General features: G+C 44.4%; 1 protein-coding gene across 7 annotated transcripts in view; it reads right to left on the bottom strand.

The window, feature by feature from the left end:
- The window catches only part of gatad2ab (GATA zinc finger domain containing 2Ab), a 115,931-nt gene that overhangs the window by 60,670 nt on the left and 35,731 nt on the right, over positions 1–19,530 (bottom strand). For all 7 annotated transcript variants that reach the window (XM_067968511.1, XM_067968516.1, XM_067968515.1 and 4 more), the window contains exon 2: positions 13,991–14,057. In XM_067968511.1, the coding sequence (XP_067824612.1) occupies positions 13,991–14,012 (22 nt within the window). In that variant the 5' untranslated portion in view covers positions 14,013–14,057. The remainder of the gene's footprint in view (positions 1–13,990; positions 14,058–19,530) is intronic.

The raw sequence follows: 19,530 nt of genomic DNA on the forward strand, positions 1-19,530 counted from the left end.
ACAAGCATATTTGCTCTCATACCTTCCCCACACAACCTTTGCAGATGGCAGTTCTAAATAAGACCGCCCTCGTACAAAGGAGACAATGAAAGAGTCAAGAACTGTTCATGTTTTATAGCATGGATTATTTAAAAGCAATGTCATCACACGGCCTATTTAGCTTATTGATACCAATATGCTGGGGGGGGGCGGGGGGAGAAAAAAAATCACCCTTAAGTCAATATGTGCTCTTAATTAATCACCTTAAATTGCCCCTCCTATGAGCGACAGACTTGTACCCACCATAGAGTTAAAAAGCGCAAAATGTTCTCTCCCGAGACAGCCCGGGTTTAGAATCTATAATTGTACTGTTGGCTGCCTCTCACCGTTCAAGTGGACACAGCATGAAAGGTTCTCCCACCCTCTGTTAGACTTGGCCGAAATCCTAGTGACAATGTTGCAAAGATCAGCCACATTTCCCCAATCCTTGGACTAATCAATCATAATCCCCCCACGACTTTGGTGCATCGATACAGTCTGATTAATTTTGCCAGTACATGTTTACCAGTTACGGTTCCAACATTTAAATTCATTTACGCCTCTAAACAAAACGTCACACTTCTGTAGTTTTGCGAGTAGGTAGAACACTTTCGTTCAATAAACGGCTTTAGCTGACAAACTCAGGATGTAGAGCAGCCATGTGGACCAGGAGAATGTCCCAGGCTCGATCCCCTGGTCAGCGCTGAGTTAGCTGACCCCAGCCAGTTGGCGACAGATGAGTTCCAATTGGTCTCGACGCAAGTGGGGTGGGGCGAGGACAAAAATCGGCCACAGTTTCTGCTCTCTGTCGCTAAGTAATGTTCCCTGCTGGGAAACGTGCGTGGATGTTGGGTGAAGGATAGGGGCCGCACCCCCTGGTCTGGTGAAGACCCCAGCTGGCACTCGCTGTGTAGACCCACGCATAAAGAATAGCCACTAAGGCACAGGAGTTTGTTTAGGTATCCATGAAACCACACCAGCAAGCATCAGTGCCTTCAGGGGAGAAGAGGAGGGGGGCAGAAAACTGGGCGGGAAAAGAAAATTCAGTGAAAGGAATCGAACTGCCAGTACTGTTTTCTCCCAACCATTATTCCTCGAGCAGGATCATTTCAAGATCTGCAACACTATCCCAATCTTTCCATTAATCACTCGTAATCCCTCACCACGGTGCACAGCTTCAGTTCTGAACTGTGCTGCCGTTGGATTAGAAGTTTATTTGTGAACGTTCTGATCACTAGCAACACTGAAATAAAAGAAAATGCAAGGCGGCCTTTAAAAACAAAACGTCACCTCTGCTTTTGCAGCAAGACAAAGCACACCAATTCAACAAAAAATTTGGACTTTCTTTTTTAAAAAAGGCTAGTACCACAGAGTGAGGTACAGGTTCATCTTGTTACCTCCCCACACAGAATTTCCAACATCAATAGATTCTGGTCAGGGGCGGGGGGTGAGGAGTGAAGAAGGAAAGAGGAGAGAGACAAAGCTGAAGAGCAAATATGAATAGAGACCAAATACTTACAGGAAAAACACCTTCCAATGTTCAGCTAAAGGGGGGGGGGGGGAACATTAGGGACGCTGCCTCGCCAGCCCCCAGGTTGAGGGGCAGACCTTATGAGGGGAAAATAAAAACCAAAGGGGGTAAAGTCTACAAAATAATTCATCTTTGTAACGGAAAATTTAAGTAAATACATACAATTTATCGGTGAAAGGGTTAATGCTGGTGTCCTTTAAGGCTGCAGAAACAAATCCTTTCTATCCCCAAATCTTTCGTGGTGCACCAACATTATTTCGGATGGAAATTCACATCATCTCAGCTGGGGCTGGTGTGGGGGTAGGGATGTTACAAGTGGTTGCGGCACCCCCCTGGCCAAGGAAGGGCAAGGAAAGGCTCCTGACTCCTGTTTGCTAGCCAGCAACCCCAGCTGGAAAGTGAGCGGGCAGTGGCTGCAGCATCTGCTGTGGTCAGTGGTCTGCCGACACGCACCATCCAGGCTCTTAAGAAGGGTGGTCACTTGGCTGAGGTACTGGAGACGTACGCGAGCGCAGATCAGCACTTCGAGTAAGTCAGGTGGGGGGGGGGGGGGGGGGAGAAGAGAAGGGGCAAGAAAATATTCTGTATGAGATACCTACTGCCCAGGTCACAACAATGTTGAAACCAGGATTAAAATACATTTGAGAACTGAATTTTGTAACCTTTTTTTTAAAAAAGAAAGACCACTCACATTGTTAAGAATTAAGTTTGCTAACTTGAAAACTTCTCAACAGTTTTTAAAAACAGATTTCTCACCAGCTTCAAGTGGCCAAAACGTGCCTACACTGTTAACCCTTAGAGAAGCGCCATTTTATCTGGCAAGATGGGGCTTTCCGAGGCGGGTTTAGGGAATGCCACTGCCTCGTTACCTGCACACTTCTGATAAATGGCTGAGTCACATTTGATCCCATGACATCACTTGGTCTCCACACATGACCCTTCCCACAATTCCAGGCGACTCACAAAGCACTTTCCAGAGAACCAGATTGAACTGGTTCCAGACGACGGCCGAGTGCTGTTAACCCCTCGCACCCCCCCTCTCTCACACAAGCAGCCCCAACGCATGTCTGGCGACAGGCTGACATTCCAACATATTAAGTCTACTGTACAAGCATCCCCAGATCCTCGCTCTCCCCTGGCAATATACTACACATTCAAGTTTCACTCGCGCAACTGGATATTTCTGTAAAGTGACCAGCAGACACAAACATTTAACAACTATAACACGCTTCTCTCTTTTTGAAAAAAAAGGGGTCACGTCGGGGCTGGGGGTAGGTTGGGAGTAGGTTGGGAGTTTCTTCGATTCTATGTTCAAGCTTTCAAGCAGCATTTGCTGCCTTTGTGGGCAAATTCGTGCCATTCCCTCTCCCTTTAACATGATAATACAATTCAAGCTTCCTCTCCTAGTGTTCCCCCCATCCCCTCCATAGTATACTGCCAGTTGCTTGTTTTGGCAACTGTGTTTTTCTTCAATTTTAGAGGAGCCTGATCCCTGGCCGTGCCCTTTCCTCTTCCTAGCTCAAGGGGTGCCAATGCCATTATAGCGCACCTAATGCAGCTAACGCAGAACAGAGGCAGGAGAGAAGTTAGGGCATTCTGGTCTGCGGAGGAAGGGGACTGGGGGGGGGGGGGGGGGGGGGGGGGGGAGAAAAGCAGCAGGCGAGGACAGAGATGTGGGAAGAACACTTCTATTCATATGACGATAAGTGATCTATCACCCTCCTTCATCCCTCATTCTCCAGTAGATACAGGACTCAGTACAACACTTGCTGGAGGCCTTCCTGGGGTATCAGACACCTGGTGGCACCAGGTCTCCTTGGCGGGAGCCATTTGTGCCATGTAGTACCAGTCTCTGATCAGACAGTGCCAATTTTCACAATGCTGTGCAGAATTCAGCCTCTGTCTCTCTAGTTGGTCCTTTGTACCCAAACAACTCGAGATCTCAGCCCCTTCTCAGGTGCTGATTTTCCTTGTGATTTTTAATGTCCTTCTGGTTGAATTTGCTTCATGGAGGGTAAAGCAGAGTGCTCTGTCCTTGTTTGGACAATTTGAGACCAAGCATTGGGGCTGTGCTCCAACAACAGACATTTTATGCACTTTTCGTGTTCATCTATTACTGAGAACTTACAATCTGCAATGCTTGAAACCTTTCACAGAAGCTGAGGCTGTCGAATTCTCCACTGAAAAATGTATTAGGACTAAGCTAGACTGCCTGTTTAATTTCATCTTTCATTCTGGAATTGCACCTTGCACCTAGAGATTTGACAATTGATCAAGACTGATAAAATCCAAGAATTGAAGACAATAATTCTCAATGCTAAAGGTGGGGAGAAACAAACTGACAAGCAAGTGCAGTACCCGTCATTAGCAGCTCAATCAGTTCCAGGACAGATCACATTGTGGCATTTTCCACATCCTGAGCAGATGTTTTCCAGCAACCAAATCAGAAGACAGCCAGACTTCTACCGGGTGTGGAGAATGGGGAATGAAGAAATATATCTATTAATTTAATACCAGACAGAATTCTTCAACCGTACTTGGCTTTGGCACAGTGGAGTTGGTCAAAATAATAACCAAATCCCCATATCTAGTATTAAATCTCACTGACAGACCGAAAGACAGATAGACTGCAGGAAGATATCAATGGACTGGTCAGGCAGAAAAGTGGCAAATGGAATTCAATCCAGAGAAGTGTGAGGTAATGCATTTGGGGAGGGGAAACAAGGCAAGGGAATACACAATAAATGGGAGGATACTGAGAGGTGTAGAGGAACAAAGTGATCTTGGACTGCATGTTCACAGATCTCTGAAGGTAGCAGGACAGATAGATAAGCTGGTTAAAAAGGCATACGGGATGCTTTCCTTTATTAGCTGAGGCGCAGAATATAAGAGCAGGGAGGTTATGCTAGAACTGTATAAAATATTGGTTCGGCCACAGCTTGAGTACTGTATACAGTTCTGGTCACCACATTACAGGAAAGATGTGATTGCATTAGAGATGGCACAGAGGAGATTTATGAGGATGTTGCCAGGGCTGGAGAATTTTAGCCATGAGAAAAGATTGGATAGGCTGGGGTTGTTTTCTTTGGAACAAAGGAGGCTATGGGGAGATTTAATTGAGGTGTATAAAATTATGACGGGACCAGATAGAGTGGATAGGGAGGACCTATTTCCCTTAGCAGAGGAGTCAGTGACCGGGGGCATAGATTTAAAGTAATTGGCAGAAGGGTTAGACAGAGCAGAGGAGGAATTTTTTCACCCAGAGGGTGGTGGGGGGGTCTGGAACGCAGTGCCTGTAAGGGTGGAAGAGGCAGAAAGCCTCATCGCATTTAAAAAGTACTTGGGATATGCACTTGAAGTGCTGTAACCTAAAGGGCTACAGGCCAAGTGGGATTCAGCTGGATAGCTCTTTTCTGGCCGGCACGGACGCGATGAACTGAATGGCCTCCTTCTGTGCCGTAACATAAGAACATAAGAACATAAGAAATTGGAGCAGGAGTAGGCCAATCGGCCCCTCGAGCCTGCTCCGCCATTCAATAAGATCATGGCTGATCTGATCCCAACCACAAATCTAAAGAACACAAGAAGTTGGAGCAGGACCCGGCCACATAGCCCCTGGGCCCTCTCCGCCACCCACAGGGCATTGACCGATCCGAACTCAGCTTCATGTCCAATTTCCTGCCCGCTCCCCATAACCCCTAATTCCCTTTACTTCTAGGAAACTGTCTATTTCTGTTTTAAATTTATCTAATGATGTAGCTTCCACAGCTTCCTGGGGCAGCAAATTCCACAGACCTACCACCCTCTGAGTGAAGAAGTTTCTCCTCATCTCAGTTTTGAAAGAGCAGCCCCTTATTCTAAGATTATGCCCCCTAGTTCTAGTTTCACCCATCTTTGGGAACATCCTTACTGCATCCACCCGATCAAGACCCTTCACAATCTTATATGTTTCAATAAGATCGCCTCTCATTCTTCTGAACTCCAATGAGTAGAGTCCCAATCTACTCAACCTCTCCTCATATGTCCGCCCCCTCATCCCCGGGATTAACCGAGTGAACCTTCTTTGTACTGCCTCGAGAGCAAGTATGTCTTTTCTTAAGTATGGAGACCAAAACTGTATGCAGTATTCCAGGTGCGGTCTCACCAATACCTTATATAACTGCAGCAATACCTCCTTGTTTTTATATTCTATCCCCCTAGCAATAAAAGCCAACATTCCGTTGGCTTTCTTGATCACCTGCTGCACCTGCATACCAACTTTTTGATTTTCTTGCACTAGGACCCCCAGATCCCTTTGTACTGCAGTACTTTCCAGTCTCTCGCCATTAAGAAAATAACTTGCTCTCCGATTTTTCCTGCCAAAGTGCATAACCTCACATTTTCCAATATTATATTGCATCTGCCAAATCTCCGCCCACTCACCCAGCCTGTCTATATCCCCTTGCAGGTTTTTTATGTCCTCCTCACTCTCTACTTTCCCTCCCATCTTTGTATCATCTGCAAATTTTGATATGTTGCACTCGGTCCCCTCCTCCAAATCGTTAATATAGATTGTAAAGAGTTGGGGACCCAGCACCGACCCCTGTGGAACACCACTGGTTACTGGTTGCCAGTCCGAAAATGAACCATTTATCCCAACTCTCTGCTTCCTGTTCGATAACCAATCCTCCACCCATGCCAGAATATTACCCCCAATCCCGTGATTTTTTATCTTAAGTAATAATCTTTTATGTGGCACCTTGTCGAATGCCTTCTGGAAGTCTAAATACACTATGTCCACTGGTTCCCCTTTATCCACCCTATATGTTATATCCTCGAAGAACTCAAGCAAATTTGTCAGACATGACTTCCCCTTCATAAAGCCATGCTGACTTTGTCCTATTAAATTATGCTTATCTAAATGTTCCGTTACTGTCTCCTTAATAATAGACTCCAAAATTTTACCCACCACAGATGTTAAGCTAACTGGCCTATAATTTCCAGCCTTCTGCCTACTACCCTTTTTAAATAACGGTGTTACATTAGCAGTTTTCCAATCTGCCGGGACCTCTCCTGAGTCCAGGGAATTTTGGAAAACTATCACCAAAGCATCCACAATCCCTACTGCCACTTCCCTCAAGACCCTAGGATGGAAGCCATCAGGTCCAGGGGATTTATCCGCCTTGAGTCCCATTATTTTACTGAGTACCATCTCCTGAGTGATTTTAATCGTATTTAGCTCCTCCCCCCCGAGAGTCCCCTGTTTGTCCAGTGTTGGGATATTCTTAGTGTCCTCTACTGTAAAGACTGAAACAAAATATTTGTTCAGCATTTTTGCCATCTCCATGTTTCCCACCATTAATTTCCCGGTCTCATCCTCTAAGGGACCTATGTTTGCCTTAGCCACCCTTTTTCTTTTTATATAACTATAGAAACTCTTGCTATCTGTTTTTATATTTTTTGCTAATTTCTTTTCATAATCTAACTTCCCTTTCTTAATCAATCCTTTAGTTACTTTTTGCTGTCTTTTGAAGAATTCCCAATCTTCTATCCTCCCACTAAGTTTGGCTACCTTATATGTCCTTGTTTTTAGTCGGATACTATCCTTGATTTCTTTACTTAGCCACGGATGGCTGTCATTTCTTTTACACCCTTTTTTCCTCAGTGGAATATATTTATTTTGAAAGTTGTAAAATAACTCCCTAAATGAACACCACTGCTCATGTACCGTCTTACCCTTTAATCTATTTTCCCAGTCCACTTTAATCAATTCCGCTCTCATACCATCATAGTCTCCTTTATTCAAGCTCAGTACGCTTGTTTGAGAATCAACCTTCTCACCCTCTAATTGGATATGGAATTCAACCATGTTGTGGTCGCTCGTTCCAAGGGGATCCTTAACTAGGACATTATTAATTAATCCTGACTCATTACACAGGACCAGGTCCAAGGTTGCCTGCCCCCTTGTAGGATCAGTTACATACTGCTCAAGAAATCCATCCCTGATGCACTCAATGAACTCGTCCTCAAGGCTGCTCTGCCCAATTTGATTTGTCCAGTTAATATGATAATTAAAATCCCCCATAATTATGGCTGTTCCCTTATTACATGCCCCGACTATCTCCTGATTAATACTTCTTCCAGCAGAGTTGCAACTATTAGGAGGCCTATATACTACGCCCACTAATGTTTTTTTTCCCTTATTATTCCTTATCTCCACCCAAACTGTTTCATTATCTTGATGCTTTGTCCCAATATCATTTCTCTGTATTACAGTGATTCCTTCCTTTATTAACATAGCCACCCCACCTCCCCTTCCTTCCTGCCTGTCCTTCCTGATTGTTAAATACCCTGGCATATTTAATTCCCAGTCGTTGTCACCCTGCAGCCATGTTTCTGTAATGGCCACAAGATCATACCCATACGTAGTTATTTGTGCCGTTAACTCGTCCATTTTATTACGAATGCTACGTGCATTCAGATAAAGAACTTTCAAATCTGTTTTGTGACGCTTAGTTCCTGCTTTTTCCTTTTTTTAACACTTTACCTATTACTCCATACCTTCTGTCCCTTCCTGTTACGCTTTCCTCTCTCTCCCTGCTCAGGTTCCCAACCCCCTGCCACTTTAGTTTAAACCCTCCCCAACAGCACTAGCAAACACTCCTCCTAGGACAGCGGTCCCGGCCCTGCCCAGGTGCAGACCATCCGGTTTGTACTGGTCCCACCTCCCCCAGAACCGTTTCCAGTGTCCCAGGAATTTGAATCCCTCCCCCTTGCACCATTCCTCTAGCCACGTATTCATTTGAAATATCCTCCTATTTCTACTCTGACTAGCACGTGGCACTGGCAGCAATCCTGAGATTACTACCTTTGAGGTCCTATTTTTTAATTTACCTCCTAACTCCCTATATTCTGCTTTTACGACCTCATCCCCTTTTTTACCTATATCGTTGGTGCCTATGTGCACCACGACAGCTGGCTGTTCGCCCTCCCCCTCCCCCTCCCCCTCTATGATTCTACGAGTTAAGAAATACACATGCAACAGACAATGAGAGTCCGGTCCAGACTATAAGTGGTTGTCACATTCCTATGTTATGCTATTGTACAAGAGATATAAGGCAGTGAGTCAACTCCCATAAAAGTAAGATGCTCAGACCGCTTAAAGGAGCGACTGACACCACTGAACCCAAGTAGGTATCTACAGCTGACCTGAATTCCTAACAGACATCAGGATCAGAAGGTGCAGGTTTGATTTTAGGTCTCAGTTGAGTTAGTTGATGTCTGCTGGGGCAGCAGTAGAGGAACTATAGTGAGCTTCAGCAGGCTGGATTAGGGACTGGTGCGGCAGGGAAAAATCAGCCAGGGATCCCAATCTGGACTGTTATCCAGTGACCCGCACTGGAAGTACAAACATACACTAAATGAGGATAGTATCAAGTTGTGGGGGCGGGGGGGGGGGGGGGGGGGGGAGGGGGAGCTTCCACAGCTTGGGTACGGTTCTACAACAGCAGTGTGGCAGTATTTTGTAAAAATGCCCATTTTTCAGGCAAGCTTAGACAGCAAGCCATTTAACCATGCAAGGTACCACAACACACGCACATCCCAGCAAGCATCACCAGGCTGAATACCCCTCCACCATTCACCCTAGGTCGAAAGAAAAAAAAAGTCAGGAGGTAGCGTTCTAATCGTCAACTTAGCACAAACCATGGACTGAATTTGGCACCTTCCCTGGTCTGCGTGGCTGAGTGCCACAATGGGTGCTGCATTTACCAACTGAGGCATCGGAGGCGCTCCGATTAAATAAAGTATTTTACATATCACTTTCCTAACCCAGAGCTGTCCAATACCTTAGCCACATGTGGCATGTGGCTAATTGCATTTCTGATTAGTAAATTTTAAAAAAGAGTAATAGACACAATCATTGGTCATGTGATCTCAATACTCATGCTCTAAGCGTATGCGGTTGACCTTTAACCCTTTTGTGCGTTTGTTGGGAAGACTAAAAGCAGAGTGTGTAAGTGATTTTTGATCGTTGTGAGTGCTTTACTTCTTTGGTTACTGAATGGTGGGAGATGTTTGTTGAATGAACATACATGTGAAGTACCTTTACTGTATTGTGTCAGTGTATGGTGTTTTCTACAAAAATTAGTGCATGTGGCTAAAACAGTGTTGCTGTAGCCACGCCCTGTGGATAGTCAGCAATTTTTTTTACTGGGCAAAACTGTCCTAAATCTAGCCTACTCTTTGCAATATTAAGCAAAATAAACCAGGTAGACCATACTCCTCCTGTACACACACATGCACACTAACTTTGAAATACTGCACACTTTGCTCTTGGGAAGGAGGTTGTGTCAAATTGAAAAATGAAAAAGGGACAACATCTTGATGCGGTGAGTAACAACTAGATACCCTGTGCATCATTTTTACCATTAAGGTAGGCAAGTGACACAACAATGCATTCAGGTCAGATTCATAGTCATTTAGCTGTCTGTTTGCAAACAAATTTTGCCAAGCATTTTTTCCAAGGAAAGTGCCCCTTTAAAAGCATGGCATATTGAAAGCCTAGCCTCCCCAAGAGGTTTGCTGTCACGTGGTGAATCAACAAATTAATGTCACCTGATCCCCCACCATACACCCTCCCTCAATCAACTTCGGTCAAAAATGCTCTCAAATTGGTACAAAACCCATCTTCCCAGCACAGTAAGTACAAACTTAATACAGTGTACAATACCCCTTTTCCAAGTATTTTGTCAATTGCAGCTGCATTATATAAATTCAAAACCAGTGACCTTCGTGTACTTGGGTTGATTTAGAAACAGGAACCAAGTACGTAGATCATGATGATAAAAAGTTAACCCCTTCTCATGGTGAGAAAAAGGCTATCAACATTTGTGAGAGAACATTAAGTTAGGTTGCTATGTGCTTTATTTTTTTAAAAAGCAGATTTTTCCCCTCAAGGCTCCATGGGACAGCTGGCCCTCTGGTGCCTCACAACCAAATGGACGCTCTTCATCTGTGAGCCAAAGCTGTGTATGTTGACAGGCTATTTGATCACAAAGAGTGGGCTTGGGGAATAGGTGGGACACCATAGCTGAGCCCAGTCCTGTCCTCACCTGATGCCCACACTTTCCAGCAAGGCCGGGGCTGGGGGGTGGGCAAGAAGAGAGCGCCAGGGAAATTATAGTTGCCTCACTGGACAAACAGTTAGGAGCAAGCATCCTGGATGATTTTTAATAAGAGAGTTCTTCCAAAAACGTGAAAGGCCATGAAAGTTGTGCACGCCACATTCAAGATTCCACCACCACCCCCATTCTTGGCAGCAAATGTCACAAAGAAGGGATCAATCCTGGAACCTTCCTCATCGTGAATGGCTCATTACCACAGCAAATGATCCAGAGCTAACAGGGCTGTAGGTAGCTTAAACCTCAGTAAGCTCAATGGGGCGTTGATGACATTTTTAATGTTCAAAAACCTTAGATATAAAAGTGATATCCAACTAGTTAACATAAGCTGCTGGCATCACTGGTTTCAACTCCAAGACTTGCTTCAGCCATCTTTTCACTTGGATAACATGTCGTAAATCATTCTTGAATGTGGCTTGCACAACTTTCATGGACTTTCACGTTTTTGAAAGAACCCTGTGTGATTTTGTTGTATTATTTGTTCTTGGCATGTGTGCCCATCCCCAGTTGCCCTGTTTTTACAATCAGGTCACTTCAGAGGGCATGAAGAGTCAGCCACATAGCATGGGACAGGATTCACGCACAGGCCAGACCAGGTAGAGGTGACACTGAGCCAGAGTTGAGTTTATTTTTCTAGTCAAAGCCTACAGATTCATAGATGTATTGAATTCAATTTCACAACTTGTCATGGTCAGATTTGAACTCTCAAGTTGCAAGTCCACATCTGTAACCACTATACGACCATAACCTGGGTTATTATGCACTATGTCCTACACACTCTCCTTGCATTCTGCAGCATGCACCATTGTTCCACATTTTTTCCACTCAAACACCATTTTAAACTAAATTTATTATCCTATTTCAGGTTCCTTCTCTATTCCCTGGTTTAAAGTCGTAAAATTGCTACCAACCTTCCGCCAATCACTAAAGAAGACACACAGGGGGGAAGGGAGGGCGGGTGGAGAGGAAGATGACAAATGGGGGAGGGATAAAGATAGATGGATGAACAGTGAGGGAAGACAGAAAAAAATAGGCAGAGACACGAGGGATGGAGGGAGAAGGAACGCAGAGGGAAAAATGAGAAAATACTCGTGGCAGCAGAAGAGCACACGAATGGGGGACGGAGAAAATCAGAGATAGAGTGTGTGTGTGTGTGTGTGTGTGTGTGTGTGTGTGTGTGTGTGTGTGTGTGTGAGAGAGAGAGTGAGAGAGACAGACAGACAATGCCAGAGTGAAAGACAGACAAATGCATACGCACAAAATGAGAAGAACGAAAAAGACAAAGAGTTAGTGGGCCAAAAGCGTGCAACTCTCTGCAGCAGGATCAAGACCAGAATTGGCACAGAAACAAAGCCTCAGCAGTTAACCCCCAGCATAACACATCAGTTTTTAATCCTAGATGTATCAAAGTTCACGAAGTGAAATAGCTTCAATGATGAACAAAGCTGAAGCCATCTATTTTCCCTTTCTCCTCCCCTCTCCCCTGCATGTGAAACAACAGACAAGCCCTCTGTGCTGAATAATTGCACAGGCATTTTACCAGCAGGAGCCATTTTTGTTTTGCCAGAACAGTTCTGTTCACACAGCCCACTGACAGGACGGAGGCAACTTTGATTGCCCAATGCTGCTCAGATCATTTTACAATAAAGCACACACACTTCAGATGATTCTGAATATTAAACCGAATAAAGAAATGAAGGTCACACGTGTGGTTAGCAACTTCAAGAATACTTCTCCTCCGCCAAAGTCATTCACATTTGTTGCTGGTCCCTTGACGGTTATAGCCGTGTATTACAGGATTTTTTGAAACTCCTTGTGTTACTGCCAAGCAACTCCACGGGTACAAAGACAGACTATGCTCTCCAAAACACAGCTTTGGGCAAACAGGAATAGAGATCCGATTGGCTAAAGACACCCCATGCTGATTTTTTTTAAAAATACAACTTGAGACTGAGAAAAAGACATGCTAGCCTCAAGCCACAGAACTAGCTGCATTGTTGCGTTCCCCTCTCCCACCCCAACCCCTCCCCCCATGGCACCAACTCAGACTCGGGTATAAGTACCTTGCCCGAGTGAACTTTTAGTTATGACTCTGGACAGCCAAGGTCAGCAAACTACATTGCACAAGTTCAAAATTATGAGGGGTTTTGATAGAGTACATAGAGAGAAACAGTTTCCACTGGCAGGACGGTCAGTAACCAGAGGACTCAGATTTAAGGTAATCGACAAAAGAACCAGAAGCGAAATGAGGAGAATTTTTTTTTTTTTTAAAACACTGGCAGTTGTTATGATCTGGAATGCATCGCCTGAAAGGGTGGTGGAAACAGATTCGATAATAACTTTCAAACGAGAATTGAATAAATACTTGAAGGGGAAAAATTTGCAGGGCTATGGGGAAAGAGCAGGGGAGTGGGACTAATTGGAGACATCTTTCAAAGGGCAAGCACAGGCACAATGGGCCGAATGGCCCCCTTCTGTGCTGAACGATTCTGTGAACTCGGTGCCAGCCACAACACAAATGCAAATTTGCCAGGATTCGCTTAGGGTGGCAGTCAAGGAAACTCGTGTACGAGTTTTTTTCAACACACATCTCGAGCCCGTATTCAACAGGTTTAGTTTGGTTCACAATTACATCACATCATTATACACACAAAACGTGGCGACCTTTCACAAACAATGATTGGATTGCACCACACAATATCTCCAGAGACATTAACATTGGTATACTTTCCTCCTGATACTGTGTAAACCCACCTCAATCCTTAGTCACAATCCTGTAGGCTGCATGTATAACATGGAGGCCTAGACACCAGTACAGCTTTGCCTCAGAATGCATCCCCATGAGGAGTGTTCCCGATCTCAGCCACAGATGCTAAATGCAGCAAAGGCACTTTGCTGCAACAGGAATAATGGGGAACACCACACACAATAGACAGGGCCCGTTGCTCTACATTGCCACTGCAGGCACATTTTCATCACATTTCCACGGATAAGAACATTTTGCACGGGTGCTAAGCAAATAAATTAAATTGTAAATCAAAAGGAGTGTTGGAGAAATTGGCTTGGAGTGTCGAGTGTTGGAGAAATTGGCTTGGAGTGTAGAGCAAAATTAACATTTGTGGGGTTTAGATGAAGTCATAAACCACAAGAGTCAAACTCAGTGAGGCGCTACACCCTTGCAAGATATAAAACATTATCACGAATTTAGCTGACTTCATGCATGCACCCAACACTTTGGACACAAAAAAATGAAACACACTCGTGTACACTCAACATTCACCTGTCAAGTCTTGTAGAGCCATTTCCACAGTCAAAGGACTTCGATTTCCAGATCAGCAACTTGTCCCCTAGTTAGAGAGGAAAAAAAACTTTAGCCATTTGCAGAAGTTCATTTGCACTTTTCTCTTTCACTGATATTTTGTACAAGCCGATTGCAGATAAAATTGGATTCCCCTCCCTTTTCTGTCAATTTTCTCCACACCCAAGTGGCCATTCTTCCCAAGTAATCTAGACAGTGAGGGTCAACAGGCTAATCAATCGTGAGGGTGCTGCAGAAAAGCCCAGTGCTGTCCTCACACATTTCCCAGCTGGAGTTACTGGTTAGGGATCAGGAGTGGGAACACTGGTTGATTTTTCCCTCTCTTTAGTCAGGGCCTCGAGGCCAACTGAGACCAGCCAACTCAGCGCAGACCAAGAATCATACCTGGGATCTTGCGCCCTGCACTACTCCAGGCAGTGCCTCACCTACTCAGCCATTAGAGGAGCTTGCCTGAGGTTTTTAAATGTTTGCTGAAGAATTCTGTAAATGGTCACTGGGGAGCATGTTACTCAAAGAGCTATCCATTGGCTTGGTTAAGCAGCCCCATAGGGAGACCACTCTTTGCAAAGGCTGATGTGGTTTAATCCAGCATACAAGTGTTAAAATACAAGCACTTTAAGAGACTATGCTTCAAGTCTACTGTTTCAGGACACTGTATTGTTAAAATAGAAGTTTTGACAGTGGCGTCTCCCTCATTAACAGTCTATTTACAGGAGCAAACTCTCTCCCAATAACAGCTTTGGGGGACTGGGGAAACTTTCAACTCTTGCACTATTCTCACCAGTCTGTTAATATTAAAGTGTATCCTCCAACATGAAAAGAGGAACACACAGTTAAGATACTAACTTTGTGTGGAATAACTGATCCAGGTAGAGAGTAGAGGCAAAGGAGCTTAGAATTTTTGAAAGGGCGATAGTAAATTTTTTTGGCAGACAGGGCATCATAGGTAAAGTGGAACGAGAGTTCTGTGACCTTTGGGTCTGATTATTTAGTCCTGTACTTCATAGGAAAATTTAAAATTTGGGTGGGGGAAGGAGTGTGCAAAGAGATATAATGTGGAGATGCCGGTGATGGACTGGGGTTGACAATTGTAAACAATTTTACAACACCAAGTTATAGTCCAGCAATTTTATTTTAAATTCACAAGCTTTCGGAGATTTTCTCCTTCCTCAGGCAAATGTTTACAAAGAGATATAGTTTAAGTATCTCTACTAATGGATCATGGATAACTATGGTCTTCTGAAGTTTGCTTGATTGCCTCAGGCATTCCAGGAGGAATTTCCAACAGTTCTTTCCTCTGAAAGTCACAGGCTTTCTTCAATAAGTTTGACTCTCTTAGGAGTTTGTGTTAGTAATGATTGCAATTGCATTGCACGGGGGGGAGGGGTCTGGTGGTCTTTCCGCACCTTTCCATCTGCACGTATGTGTGTTTTTAAACTGCCCCTTCTTTAGCTCCCTCTGTCCCCAGCCGCCCCCCTCCCCCTCCCCCTCCACTCCACCCCCAAATACAATGTACTCTTCGTTCACAAAGGCAAGAAGCTCGGTTGACAATGATAATCGAACTTTTTAGTCAACCCATGAGGAAACACTCAAAAGGTGGGATGTCCCCAGTCTAATTTTCCATGCCACTCCCGACCTGATCTTGCCCAACACACTTGGATTGCAAACACACAGTCAGTCACATGGCTGGTTCCAAACTATCGCTGTTCTCATTGACTTTTTACAAAGAAGCAATGAGACATTAAAATGAGTTTCTTGGTGACTCAGTGGGTGTGATAATGAGCTATACAGATTAGGAATGCCCCCAGAGTTTGATCTCTAGCCTTTTGTTAGGCAACGTCAGCTAAGGGAGTGGTTGGGTATTTCAATGGGCACAGCAGTGTGGTGGCTGTGGTAATGGACTAACAAACCCAGAGATCATGAGTTCAAATCCCACCATGGTTATACCACATCAAGTTGTGAAACTGAATTGGCACCAGAAAAAACGACCACAAAAGTGATCAGATTGTCCTAGAAATCCAACCAGTGCATTAATGTCCTTTAGGAAAGGGAACCTGCCACCTGTACCCAGTCTGGCCCAAACTTGATTCCAGCCCCAAGCTATGTGGTGGTTGACGTCTCACGCCGTAAATACAATTACTAAGGCATCTCACCAACACCTTCTCAGGGCATTAAATGCTGCCATGCCACATCCCAGGAACAAATTTTCCTAAAATTGGCCTTGGTGTTCCTCAGCCGAGGGAGGAAATAGCCAGTGACCCCAGCGGGGAAGCATGCATGCATACATCATGAGGCTCAGCTCTGATACACCCCATGATTGAGCAGGCCTGCAAATGTCCTTCCATCTAGGGGCTCTCACACAAAAAATAGGAGAGGCACTGGGGGCCTAGTGGCCTACGGACCTCTGTATGAATCACTGTCTTTAGGAGGGGAGGGGAGAAAAATAAAACATAACCTAGGTCATCAAAATGGTTTGAGAAACTTTGGATACAAGACATGGTCACAAGACATGGTCACAACACCTTACAATGAGGTTCCAATACAAAAACAGTGAGATGTTGATTGCAAATTAGTAGAAAATTGTGTTAGTATTAAACTTTCCAACTGATGTCAGTTTAAAAGCTAGTTCCAAATTCAAATTGAACCAGATTGATATGAACAGACAATTCGGTTCAGCCATCAGGTCCAGGCTATGCTTTAGAAAACAAATCAGCAATCTAAAGTGAGTGTTTAGCACTGGAAGAAGTGTTAATCTGTCCAACGGTTTCACAGATCAAAATCCACCCGTCCCAAACTACTTTGCCTATTGATATGTGCTCCCAAAGCAGAGACCTATAATATAACTTGCATTTATTTAATGCCCATAATGTAGGAAACAGCACAAAGGAGAAACGGATGTTGCGCTGGTGAAAGAGTTAGGAGAGCACAGGGTCAAAAGGGTAGATCTTGAGGAAGGTGAGAAAGATTGTAAGGAATTTAGAAAGTTCGCGAGTTGGGCTGAGACAGCTGAATGCTCTGCCATCGATGGTAGAGCAGGGGAAGGTGGGATGTACAGGAAGCCAGAGTCGGAGAAACCTGGGCCTCAGGCTGGAGGGAGTTGCAGAGGTCAGTTGGAGGGATTTGAAGTAACGACAAGGAATCGAAATTCGATGTATAAGGGAAAGGGAGCCTGTGAAGATTGGTGAGAACGGGGGCGATGGGCAAGCGGGATAGAATGCCGGCTGTATAATTTTATCCATTGCAGAGATGAGAAAAAATTGCAAATGCAGAAATCAAACAGAAAACACTAGTAATAAGCAACAGATCTGTCAGATCAGAGAAAGAAAAGTTCCAAGTTACTATTGCAGGTCATAATTGTGTTACATACGATTGACTGACTGCACACTTAAATGGGGCAGGAGTATAGGAGCAGGTGGAAAGGATGGATTTCGTTCTGATGAATGGTCCCGGAAACATTAACCCATCCTTTCTGTTTCAAATGCTGACGCTGTGAATTTTAAGCATTGTGTAATTTCAGATGCCCACTGCTGTCCCGTTGCATGCTCCTGAATGCAGTCTCAACTGTACAAACTACTGCAAAGTTTAGATATCATCAAGGGGGGGGGGGGGAATATAAATCACAAGACTTCCGCAGATTACAAGATATATGAACGTGTGAAGTAGCATTTCACTTTCAAAAGTGTGGAACAAAAATGTTTCCACTTGTGGGAGAGTCCAAAACTGGGGGCCATAAATACAAGATAGTCACCAATAAATCCAATAGGGAATTCAGGAGGAGCAAATTTACCCAGAGTAGTGAAAATGTGGAACTCGCTACCACAAGAAGTAGTTGAGGCGACTAGCGTAGATGCATTTATGGGGAAGCTACATAAACACAAGAGGGAGAAAGGAATAGAAGGTTATACTGTTGAGTTAGATGAAGAGGGGTTGGAGGAGGTTCCTGTGGAGCATAAACAGCGGCATGGACTAGTTGGGTTGAATGGCTTGTTTCTGTGCTGTACATTCTATGTAAAAGCCCCAGACCAGGGACATAGCAGGTTCAATCCCTAGGCTGAGCTGAGTTAGCCAATTTCAGCCAGGGCAATGATAAGGCTGGTACAACTGTGAGGGGGGAGGTCGAGAAGCACCTTCTCCTAACCTTGAGATTTTCTCAATTCTATGACCCCTGCTGGAGAACGTATTTGCTTGAGCGTTCTAAGGATCGGACTGAGTGCGATCGAGGCTATTTGTGTTGGCACAAGACAAATAGGATATGGGGACATGGGCATAAACCAAGAGGTAGATTACTGGGGGGGGGGAATACAAGGACTGGGTGGTTGATTTTTGGAACTGATTAAGAATGGTTGTTGGGGCAAAAATTGTACATCCCTTCAAGGTAAAATTATAAAAGTAGAGTGGAGAAACAAGTCAGATATAATCAAAAGCAAAATACTGCAGATGCTGGAAATCTGAAATAGAAACAGAAAATGCTGGAAAAGCTCAGCAAGTGAGGTAGCATCTGTGGAGAAAGAAACAGAGTTAACGTTTCAGGTCGATGACCTATCGTCAGAACTGGAAGATCTTCTGACGAGAGGTCTTCGACCTGAAACGGTAACACTGTTTCTTTCTCCACAGATGCTGCCTCACTTGCTGAGCTTTTCCAGCATTTTCTGCTTTTATGTCAGATACAATTGCTGATAGCCAAAAGACAGACTAGATGGACCTTCTCTTAGCCTTGAGATTTTCTCTATTCTATGACCCCTGCCGGAGAATGCATTTGCTAGGGTGCTCTGAGGATCGGACCGGGTTTGGTTGTGATGCACCCTCTAAACAGCCTGACTATGTAGGCCTAAAGCAAGATACCAGGAGGGCAGCTGGTGCCCGTTGATCTGTACCCCGGCATGAATCAGCAGTTCCAGGAGATGGGGAGATATCAAACTTTAACAGCAGAAAAATGTCAAAATGCAACACAAGTATAGAAAAGGTCACATTGTTCATCACCAGCTACAAATGAGTGAAACAAACGGGGCTTCACAATTTCTCCCCCCACCACCCCAAGTCCGGTCAGGCTGTCCGTAGACAACATCACTTCTTCCTTGACCCAAATGGTGGAGCACTGTAGCAAAATATCCATCTCCAGCCGCTTTCACTCAGAACGGATGACCTAAGAGATTCAGGCAGAAGTCACCCTGGGAGGGAAGATGATTCAGAGAATGGGAGGGTGGGATCCAGTCTACAATTTTCCAGATAGTCCATTCACCATTTCAAAATGATACTTAAGATAGAAATCGACCATTCCGTTTTACTGTGAATTTTGATACGTCTGCTTCTGACTGTATGGACAAAAGGAATTGGAGCTTATTCTAATCAATGAGCCTGTACCTTTCTCTTCCTCTACTAATTGGGCTCCAAACAGTATTAAACATTTCTTATTCATTTTTTAAAAATAAAATTCACCAGAATGAAACACAACTCACAAGCATTCTACAAATGTAGAGTATGGCCACAATCTTCAGACCACA

The sequence above is a fragment of the Heptranchias perlo genome, chromosome 29, assembly GCF_035084215.1.
Source record: "Heptranchias perlo isolate sHepPer1 chromosome 29, sHepPer1.hap1, whole genome shotgun sequence".
In the NCBI taxonomy this organism is placed as follows: domain Eukaryota; kingdom Metazoa; phylum Chordata; class Chondrichthyes; order Hexanchiformes; family Hexanchidae; genus Heptranchias; species Heptranchias perlo.